This window comes from Triplophysa dalaica, chromosome 7, assembly GCF_015846415.1.
Source record: "Triplophysa dalaica isolate WHDGS20190420 chromosome 7, ASM1584641v1, whole genome shotgun sequence".
Classification (NCBI taxonomy): domain Eukaryota; kingdom Metazoa; phylum Chordata; class Actinopteri; order Cypriniformes; family Nemacheilidae; genus Triplophysa; species Triplophysa dalaica.
In genome coordinates this window covers 20,043,116-20,054,782 of record NC_079548.1, presented here as the reverse complement: position 1 = coordinate 20,054,782, position 11,667 = coordinate 20,043,116, and the positions used below count along the sequence as shown (strand labels likewise).

The following is an 11,667-nucleotide window of genomic DNA, read 5'->3' as shown; positions in this document are numbered from 1 at the left end:
ATTTAACCACGTGGAATTTCTTGGTACTTGTACACTGTAAAAATCCAACTTGCAAAATGTTCTGCTTACAAAGATAAATAAGTAACTTGAATATAACATTTTTAGTCAAAGGAGTCAAATGATTGTTTTGGAAATACTGAATTAAATTAACCTGAACATGTTTAAAACAAAGATTATGGTAAGACTTTACTTAAAGACTCCTCGTGTAATGCAAGGCTAAAATGCATTTTAATTCTTCATAATGTGTGTTGTAATGCATTATGTAGTTGCAAAGAATTATGACCAATTTAAAATATACAGTACATACATGCTTCAAGGAAAGTGTTTCCAAGATTATTTTGTTGGCTGGACTCAGATTGTCAAGATTTTGTCCAGAATGCATCAGAAAGTTTGTCCAATTTACAAAAGAATGTATTCTGTACAAGCAATATTGCAAGAGTTTAGAAGTTCCAGAGATGCATTTTAGCATGTTCAATTCTGTCTTTCTTATTTGTTTTTGTTTAAAGATTAGTGTTTTAGTTCTTGCTAGTTTAATTTATGCTTTAATGTCGTTGTTACTGTTAGTTATCTCTTGACTTGAGAGTTTTTATAATGAATGATTGTCTTTGATTGTTACTATAGCTGAGGTTTATGTTTTCAATGTTGACTAAGCCTGTAACACTCAACACAGACTGTTAAAACAGTTATTTGATCAAAGTTTGAGTCTGTTTGAGACTTTAATAACTGTAGTGAAAGAAAAAAATACATTTGTTGATTTTAAAAAAAACAATCTATATATATCTCAGTGGAAGTAAAAGACCATCCCAGAATTTCTTGTTTGTTATTGTTTTTATTGTTGCACACTGAGGTTTAGGAAATATTTGTTACACATGCTGATTTTGGTATGTTTTATGGTATGAAAAAGGACATTTTGTCTGGTACTTTGCTAAATATTAATGAACAAGACAGTTTTGACCACACCTCAGAAACAGTGTGGCTGTTTATAGTGTCACTGAGCATTTTTACAGTTTTTTGATGACTTTCTCGTGGTCAGAATGTGTTGGTCTGCTCATCCACTTACATCCTCAAACTACAACATGACACTGTGCCCCACCCACAGCACTCTACAATGAGTGGAAGAAGACTTTGTTGAATTTAATCTTCATTTATTTAATTCTCGTGTGTGCTGCTATTGTTAGTCCTTGTAAATAAATGAAATGTTGAAATGATGAACGCTAAACACGTTGAATGATGAAAAAATTGCCCTTTTACAGCAAGTCTGATCTTTAGGACATTAGGACAGGCTAACATAGCTGACTTTGTGATTTACATGATAATAAACTGTCCTGTTGTTTTTTTTCTTTTGATATTTAGGCTACATAATTGTGCAATGAACTTCATCTTGATGTTTGTTCGTATATTTTTCTGTTAGCTCTGACAGAAAGTGCCCTGGTGCAAACCTGTCCACCTGGATACAAGCAGATCATAAGGAACGGGTGTGTAGGTACGAGCAAAAACACACATAAACATGCATCATATCTCCTGAAGAATCACAGAAGCACTAGTTTGTGCATTTGCTATAATCCTGCTGTCTTGTATTGCTGCAGATGAGGATGAGTGTGTGTATGAGGATCCAATTTGTGGAGATAATGCAGAATGCTTTAACACTAATGGCAGGCTACTACTGTCAATGTCATGAAGGCTTCAAGCCACCTGGCAACTTTACAGCAAACGATTCAATAACATGCAAAGGTAAGACAGCTTGTAATGTACCAATGTGATACATGTGAGATCTGTGTAGCAGAGACATTCTGAGCCTCATTTTTGCTTATTTCAGACATCAATGAATGTTTGGAGAACAGCATCGATTGTGGTTCTAACGCGGAGTGTAAAAATGCTGATGGAAGTTATACATGTGTGTGTAATACAGGGCTACACTCCCAGCACTGGAGCAGAGACGTTTATTGTCAGACAAGGTGTTGAGTGTATTGGTAAGAAACAATCACAGGCTACTGGATTTTTTTGCTTTTTATTGTGTATTGTGTAAGTTGACATGTGTATACCATCTGCCCCCAGATAGAAATGAGTGTCTAGATTCTGATTTATGTGGAAAACATGCATCATGTCATAATACCCCTGGCGATTACTATTGTACATGTGCTCCGGGCTTCAGACTAAAGTCAGGAGGAACTAACTTCACTGGTGACACTTCAGAGAGCTGTGAGAGTAAGTCCATCACAACTGCAATGTATAAAGTTCTGTCATAAATAAATGACACATTCTTTGACTTCACGTAAAAATGAGTTTTGAGAAGAATCCAGTCTGACATGTTGTTTATTTCATTGAAGGTGTTTGTGACATTGATGCATCTATCTGTGGAGGAGGATCCTGCAAAATTGGCAAAGACGGCCATGAATGTGTGTGCAAGTCGGGATTCACCAACTATGGACACAAAGAAATGAAATGCACAGGTTATTGTCTTAATAACACTTGATCCTTAATCACAGTTTTTTATAAAAGGAGACTTTGAGTGAGAGAACACATTTGCAACACAAAGCAGCATATGTTGATCAGTATAAGACAGTCAGTCACAATGTGCTCATATCATAGAAAAAAATGTGTAAAGTCATGAATCCCATCCATCACCAAAAAGTACCCCATTGTCTGTGACTTCCCTCATAAACATTTGTATAAACTCCAAAATATGACCGTGTTTGGGATTCATGAACACATCCTGTGAATGGCCACAGAGTCGAACTAAAACTAACTCTGTATCTCTTCCTGCCTTGCAATCACTGGAATTTCCTTCTGAAAATTATATTTTGTCTCATTTTATTCATAATTAATCCTTGTATTTCTATGCAGAACTGGTGTGTAATAACCTTATCAGAGATTCATCACAGGTACTGTGGGATTTTGGATCACTTAAAGGGGTCATATGGCGCGAACACTTTGTGTCTTTGGTGTGATATAAATTGCCCATGGATTAATTCGACATGTAAAATTGCAAACATTTAAGTGTCGGAACAAAAGATGCATTCTATCTAAAAGCGAATGCTCACCCAGACCTGCCTGAAACGCCTCGTGTATCCACACCCCCACAGATCTACGTCAATTCGTGGTATGATTTGACTAATACCACCCAAATGTATACGCAAGTTAGGTGGTGTACCTGTCAGTACAATTGAAACCTGATGTTCCAAATATGGTAAGAGGCGTTACATCTCTGTCACACGCTTGCAGTATTCGACCAATCACTACCCCCTGGTTAACTAGCCAATCATAGCACACCTCGCTTCAGAGGAGCAGGGCAAAGAGGAGATACAAACATGCACGTTATGTGAAAATACAGCATTTTTTAACCTTAAATTGTGAGTACACATTGCATTACATTAAAACAAGCGATAATATTCATCTTAGCCTTGTCATATGACCCCTAAAAACTACTACTAAATAAAATACTTGTTCAGAAGTCATCGGATGACTCTTGTTTTTGTTTTCTTTGTAGGCACCTTCAGAGTTGACAGAAATTCTCTCATTAATGACCAACAGCTGTTTGTTACTGAACGAAAGCACCTCTGTCCAAAAGAGTCAAGTGGATGCTGAGGCTCTTTTAAAGGTTATATTTTGTTAATTTTTTCACTTACTGAATAACAATGGTTTATCTACAGTTAAAACAAAACATGGTTACTGTAATAAAAGCATGCTTTTGCCAATGGTGATCAAAACATTAAAAACACATGGTAAAGGATTCTAATTTTATTTCAGAAATGCAGTCCTAGTGTATCAGTTAGTATAATTTTCCCCATAGAGATGTGAGGATGTTAAATGTTATACCTATAGGTCTATAAAACAAAACTTCATTTTGAATGTATTTCCTTTTCCATCAATTTCTCTTTAGGCATTTCTGGATGCTCTAGATGAACTGCTCAGTGGCAGTTTCAAGGCTGGCAACCGTAAAGTTTCAGCAATGTTTGGTATAGTGGAGGATATGCTAAAACTGATAGGACCTCATCTTAAAAACAACCAAACCAGGAGATCAGCCAACTGGACTGGTAATGAATTTATAATATTCTGTACATGATATAAACTAGGCTCTCAGAGGGCGATGAAGCTGCTGTGCTTATACCCCGTCAACACTGCTTGCAACTACATTTTAGATTTTAACTTATAGGATTGAATGCGATCATTGTTGTTTTTTAGTGTAACTAATTCTTTAACTCATCTTTTGCCTTGCAGAGGTGGAGCTGTTGGTAAAGAGGGGTGTTTCTCCACCTGAGGGTCCTCTCATGATATCCACAAACGGAACGCAGTTTAATTCTCACTGGAATACAGCAACAGGAAAAACATACCTTGGTAAATAAATGCAGTTCAGCAATGAATTTCAAAAAGAGCCAGGCCATCTAATCTTTAAATTAACTTAATTCTGGAGTTTGGCGTTTACAGATTTATTCTTCCTTTAGTAGGCCACTGAGGCTTAAATCTTTAGTTTCGGATTCTTTTTTTGAGACTTGAGACTTCCTGTTCAGTCCGTTAAAGATAACATGCATGCAGACTCACAAACTAAAGTAGCATGTCTGAAAATACTGTTGACTCTTTTTTTGCTTCTGTGAACAGGTTTTTCAACGGCAGCTCTCTTAGGCTACAAAAGTCTTGAAAAATCCCTCAACAGCTATTTTGACCACCTAAAGGGAGAAAACATAAGTTACAAGATCAATTCAAAAGTAGTAACTGTCACTGTTAGCAACACAGAGACAAATAAGCTGGAGAAACCGATAAACCTTACATTCTCTCACTTGGAGGTAATTTTTACAAATTTACCACAGTAATGCGTTTTACCTCAGTTGACTACGTATATTACCAGTCAAACATCAAAAACTCACTAAACTGATCTTAAGGCATGTGTTTAAATATTTGATCAAAAATATCATCCTTTAAGAAACAAATAACTGAATAATGAAAAAGAGCCAATAAGAGCCAAGAATAGATGGAATCTCAACATGCTTGTTAAATTACAATTTGGGATTTTGGGTGGGATCATTGGCCTTAGCGGTTTTATATCCAGTCCAATATCTTGGGAAGGATTATACAGTGAGCGTCCATCATCTTATGGCTGACAGTGCATACATTATGTGTTAAATGTCCACTTGATGTGTTTCTAATGTGGGTTTTCTTTTTTCTCTCCTCCAGCCCCTGAACGTGAGCCACATCTGTGTATTTTGGGATCCTAAATTGAACGACGGTGCATGGTCCACCCATGGCTGTACTAAAGTAATCTCCAATGAAGTTGAAACCGTCTGCTCCTGTGATCATCTCAGCAGCTTTGCTGTTCTGATGGCTCTCTATGACATTGGGGTTTGTATATCTGATGGTTTTTGCTTCAGGCTAGCTAACAGAAAATGTCCACTTTAACATCACCTGAATGGCCACAAACAATCTGGTCTTTAAAGTTAGGGGGACTTTTAGGGAGAGGTTGACATGAACTGCAGTGAGATGATTTGGGGGACCTATAAATAAAAGGGCATGTTCCCCACAAAAATCATTTATTCACCCTCAAATTGTTGCTGACCTGTAAAAATTATAGTGTATTTTGTTGTGTTGAACACAAAAAAAGATCATTAAAAGAATGTGAGAAACCTAGACATTTTGGGGATTCGACTATCGACTGCAGTGGTCTTCGATAGTGCCCCAGAATTGTTTGGTTACAGACATTCTTCCAAATATCTTTATCTGTGTTCATCAGAACAAAGAAATACATACAGGTTTGGAGCAACTTGAAGGTGAGTAAATGAAGACAGAATTGTCATTTTGGGTGAACTGTTCCTTTAAGGTCAACCTTATATCAAATGAAAAGAATTGCTTATTCACGACACGGATGCTTTTGAAATAGATGTTGAAATACTTTTTTCATAAATATAAGGGCTGTCAAACGATGAATTATGATTAATCGCATCCAGAATAAAAGTCTCTGTTTACATTATATATCTCGTTTAACATGGCAAATTTGTAATTATGTCTGCATAAAAGCACAATTTCTAATATGTGTGTGTGTGTGTGTGTGTTTATAAATACAAAGCTAATATGCATAGTAAACAGACATACTGTATATTATGTAAACATAGTTTTATTCTGGATGCGATTAATCCTTTGCCATTCCTAATAAATATATTATATTATATTTAATTCATTTAATATTTTTTAACAGTCACTAGTATCTTTTAAAATAAGTTGCTTAAACAAAGTTAATAAACTTAACAGTGTATCCGTAGGCAAGAGAAGGCGGCAGGATGGACACATTTTGCATTCTATTAATGATCTCGCTGATCACATCTCAGAGAAATTCCATTTTCTTTTTAAGGCGAAAATCCCTCTTTACTACCAGTGCATGTTAAAGAAACCATTTGTGTTATTCTCACAAATATTAGAACATAGTAAAACAGTGTGAATGTCTTATGGGCCTCTTTAGCACACGGTATATACTTTAAATGAAACTGCATAGCTACAGACATTAAGCAAGATTATATTAAAGTTCATTCACCACACAGATATTGAAATGAAGTATTGTTTAACAACAAATGCAAAAGGAATAAAATTTACATTAAATCTTAAATAAACTCTCAGGGCCTTTTAAGAATTTTATGGAAGTTTGGATATGTTTCAATATTGCAGATGTGAAATGGGTAAAACGAGAGAATAGTTTGCTTGTATCTCTCTTCCTCACAGGATATATATGAGCTGCGTATCATCACATATGTTGGACTGTCATTGTCTCTGATCTGCCTCCTCATCTGCATCGCTACGTTTTATCTGGTGCGCTCCATCCAGAGCACACGTAACACCATCCACCTGCACCTCTGCATCACTCTCTTCATAGCCTTCTTTATCTTCCTTGTGGGTATCACACGCACAGAGAACGAGGTAAACTTTTGACCTGATTCACACTTTAATGCTGATTCAGCCTCAACTTGAATGAGGAAGTTATGATAAACATCTCTCATGTTAACCTCTTCACCCCTCGCTGTGTGTCAGGTGGGCTGTGCGATTGTGGCTGGAACGCTGCATTATTTCTTTCTGGCTGCGTTCTGCTGGATGTGTCTGGAGGGGGTGCAGCTCTTCCGTATGGTGGTTTTGGTGTTCAACACGACCGTGAGACACATCCATCTGATTGCTGCTGGTTATGGAGTCCCCGCTGTTATTGTTGTCGTTTCCGCAATAGTGAATTCAAAAGGATACGGCACCGCACACCAGTTAGTCTTACAACAACTAAATCAGTCATAACATGTTAAGTTTGTTTGTGATGTTAAGATGTTTATCTTTATCATCAGCTGTTGGCTCAACATTGAAGATGGGCTCATCTGGAGCTTTTATGGCCCTGTCTGTATCATTATTATAGTAAGTATGATGGACACTGTATACAAAATGGGTACAAAAAGGGTCTGAAAGTCAAAAATACTTTTTAAATCAAGTGTATTTAAATCTACAAATGGTCGGTAGAGGAAATGCTTTAAGTCCCCATTAAATTAAGCTGAATTAAAATAGAAGATTTTTACCTTTTAGTGTGAACCAAGTGTGTTGCACACGTCCTGAAAAATGAAGCCAAATTCATTTGATTATTGATCAATTTGGCTGCAGTATAGGTCATAAACCGCCCAACAGCGACAATATGCTTTTTTTGTTTTTAATATTTTAAAGTGAGACCTCTCTAAACCCAGTTTGAGCAGTACTATAATAATTGTTAATATAATTATATTTGTATAGTTATTTTAATAATACTAACTATAATAAGACAGAAACTTTACATTATTAATGGACAGTGTTAGTTTCACAAAATAAAAACAATCCCTCTGTACTGTAAATAAAAGAAAACTAATTTTGTTGTTAGGTTAATGTGTTCTTCTTCCTGATAACTATTTGGAAATTGGCAGAGAAATTTTCCTCTCTCAACCCAGACTTAAACAATTTGCGCAAAATCAGGTAAGAAATGCTTTTAAACTTGTATATTCTTTTATATAGGACTGCGATTTACAATAATGTTTTATTTATAAATGATTTCATTGAATGTATTATTATGAACACTGGTAAACAACTGACACATGTTTGTGGCTCGTTTTTAGTATCTGTGTGTTTCAGTCTGTAATTGAGCTGACTTTTGAACGTCTCTGTCTCCCCCTACAGGACATTTACCATCACTGCCATCGCTCAGCTGTGTGTCCTTGGCATCATGTGGGTGTTTGGCTGCTTTCAGTTTGATCAAGGCACATTGGCCATGACATATATCTTCACTATACTGGGCAGCCTGCAGGGGGTGCTGATGTTCATCCTGCACTGCTGGCTCTCAAAACAAGTAAATACTCAGTCGAGCTACAAAAATGATGATGAGTCAACATTGGCTCTGTTAAAATGTATATTGAACTTGAGACTGCAAATAATAAACACTAAACAATAGATAGCAACAATGAACAGAACATTACAATGAGTTACAACACTTTTTAGCTGAGCAGACTAACACTGGTGAAAGTGTCTGGGTGTAATATAGCTTTTAAGAAGCACATTTCCATTTTAATATCGCCTTAAAAGTCAACATGAATTATCGTGTGTACTCGGCATGCACTAATAAAAATGGTAAATAAGGAAATGTGTAGGAGCTACAAAACAAAGTTTTGAATTATGGTGGTTTCAAGAAATGCCTTTTTATGTTTTATTTGATGATTCAAATCAAGATAATTCAAAGATACTTTGTCTCTTTCATGACAGGTGAGAGAAGAGTATGTCACATTCCTGTCCAATGTCTGTGCACCACACAAAAGGAAATATTCAGAATTCAACTCCCAACAAACAAGCAAAAGCCAGGTAAAGTCACTCGTGTTCTGTCTCTCAGAATACATTCCCGTTTTTCTGTGGTTTGCCTGTAGATGTGTTGATATGTGACGTGTCTGCGTTAATACATGAAGGACATCAAGCCTGTTTACTTGTTGCTTTGACACCAGTCAAATAAAGCATGAACGTCATAAATCACATTCCAATCTGATAACATTACTATTTCTCATTAATGTGTGTGATTTCGAAACATTACAATGATCGCTGGAGCATTTCAGTCGGACTGAACTGTGTGTCTTTCTGTAATAACTAGTTGTGAGTGTGAATATAAATGAGCTGGAGATGTGTCTGATTGTGTCTGTACTTTTTTACAGACGTCCAAGAGCGTTCAGAACACAGGTGAATCCAGCATTTAAAAGCTTCAGTTTCATTTTGCTTTGCTTTCTTTGGAAATATATGTTTGATACACATTATAATGTAACGTTTTCTACGTCACAATCTTATTGAAAACATTTTATTTTAATTTATTTTCTATTTATGTGTAATGTACAATATTTCTTGACAAAGATTCCCCTATAACAAAAATGCACAATTACAGTCATGCCAAGCACTTTAAAGAACTATTGCATTTTTCCAAAGAAAAAGAATAATTCTTTCAATGTATTAACGTAAATGAAACATAAAATGAAATGCCCCTAATGTAAAAATCACTCAATGTATTACTCTTCTGTCAGCGCAGCTTTCAGACCAATTACATATGCACATCAAAATGTCCGTACAAGTTATGTTAGACATAAACTTCTGGTTTAGCACAGCTAAGTTTATCTTATGCTGTGTTTTACAGTTTCAACTTGAGGTTGATTCACTCTTAGAGAAAGAAAATAATGAACCCGATAACTCCAAATACATACGCATAGCTGTTGCCTATATATAAATGAACTTTTCTTGTGCGTTATATCTATGTATATATGTGTGTTTTTATTTGTGTTGAAAGAAAACTGTAATATTAAAGGCATGCTGCGATTTTCTTTTCCCGAAGAGTTCCTGTAAGTAAAAGGGAATGGTGCTCACGCATGGGTTTGATTAATGGGGAACTGATTCAGATTAAATGTTATATTGAATATTTGTTTTTGTGTACATTTCTTACCAAATAAATGTGTACATGATGGATGGTTTGAAACTCAATGAAGATTTACTGAAACCATCATTTTGAACATGAAACATTACTTGTCTGCACTTTGCCTTATCTGCCTTTCACAAGTTCCCAAAATGTTACTTTTTCATTATTATATATTCTAATATAACAGCTTTTTATATTAAAGTGTTTATTAAGAATCTCTCTGCATGTCTGTGATATCTCTTTGTCTCTTTGAATGTGTTGCTTATTAATGCTGGATGATGCTTTGATATGCAAACTTTGTTTGCAACAGAAATTTCACGCAGTGCCGTTGTAATTTCCGCTGAATCAAATATAATGTCACGGTGAAACAGGAAAATATCAGACAACATTTTATAGCTAATTATACACAATTAAAGATTGAAAAAAGTTTTGAGTTTACTTTGACAATCGGTATGCTAAACAGTCAAGCGAGTGGATGTACTCCTTTATAAAAAAGGCCTATGACCTTTCATCCTGAAGGATTTGTGAGAATATATCTTGTGATTGGTTCAGTAGACTGATTCATTTTGTGACACGTCTCTCATCACACTTACTTTAGACTGCCAGCTCACAATCTAAAACATCTCTTTTCTGGTAGATTTAGTGCTGCCATGGTACCACTGTTGAATATCAATGATTGGGACGATGTCAAAGGTTAAGCATGTTTTGTTTCCAGAAGAGTGCAGATGTTCAAGAATCTTTCAGATGATTGGAATCCAGCCATCTCCCCAACATTCAAAAAAGTGTCCAACAAAAGACTTGACTGGCCTTAAAAGGATAGTTCACCTGAAAACAAAAATGCAGTCATCATTTATTTACCCTCATTTTATTCAAAACCTCTATATGAAGACAAAAGAAGACATTTTGAGAAATGTCTCAGTGATTGGTTTTCTGTCCATGCAATGGAAGTCAATAGGTGCCAATGTCTGTAGAAGTTTGCCAGTAATTTACTGTAGATTTACATTTATGTAATTTACTGGCAACAATTTGTTCAAAGACTGAACATTTAACATTAATAAGTCTTTATCTTTACATGAAAAAGCTTTGCACAGGGCTGCCATTTTTTTATTTTATAGAGTTGTTAATGTTTAATGTTCATTTATCTTTGAACAAACTGTTGTCAATAAATGAGATAAATGTAACTCTACAGTAAGTTACTTGGAACTAGCTAATAACTTCAGCAATTTTTTACAATGTCATATTGGCAAATGTGGTGTGAACACTTATTACAGTTCATACTGTATGGTGTGTACAGTACTTTCATATTTACACCGGAGTGCAAAATAAACACAACATTAAAACAAGCTGAATGCATAAAAAATATCTCCGTATTTGTTATCATTATTGTTACGGGTGAGTGTTTTGGACGCTTTTGAGGTGCATCATTGCCAGTTTTACTGTACGCTTTTTATCATTACACCTCCGTTGCTGTTTGGGTTTAAGTTAAGTTTGGCAGTGAAAACAGCGTTGATGGCTTCAGTCTCACAACGTCCAGGTCACTTTGACTTTCTATCCAGCAGTTCGGAGGAACCGTGTCATTTATCATAAATTTAAACTGCCATCCCGGTATAATAGAAGAAAATGTTCTCCTGCTCCATTAGAAGAAAGAAACATGAGATGAATTATGATATGCTTCAGCAGTCAGTGGACATTAAAGATAACATTCGCCACAAGTTCACGAAGCAGAACTTGGTATTATGATTATTCACAGA

At 35.6% G+C, this 11,667-nt stretch overlaps 1 protein-coding gene across 1 annotated transcript; it reads left to right on the top strand.

Annotated features, from left to right (window-relative positions):
• Positions 1 to 1,649: 1,649 nt before the first annotated feature.
• Positions 1,650 to 10,135, top strand: LOC130425881 (putative adhesion G protein-coupled receptor E4P). Its single transcript, XM_056752304.1, is given in 18 exon segments — positions 1,650 to 1,731; positions 1,817 to 1,905; positions 1,907 to 1,970; positions 2,056 to 2,205; positions 2,328 to 2,450; positions 2,845 to 2,882; positions 3,488 to 3,598; positions 3,881 to 4,034; positions 4,219 to 4,335; positions 4,597 to 4,781; positions 5,170 to 5,334; positions 6,703 to 6,897; positions 7,009 to 7,226; positions 7,305 to 7,371; positions 7,862 to 7,953; positions 8,155 to 8,323; positions 8,734 to 8,829; positions 9,171 to 10,135. Coding segments are annotated over 18 exon segments (2,157 nt in total). The 3' UTR covers positions 9,213 to 10,135.
• The last annotated feature ends 1,532 nt before the right edge of the window (positions 10,136 to 11,667 follow it).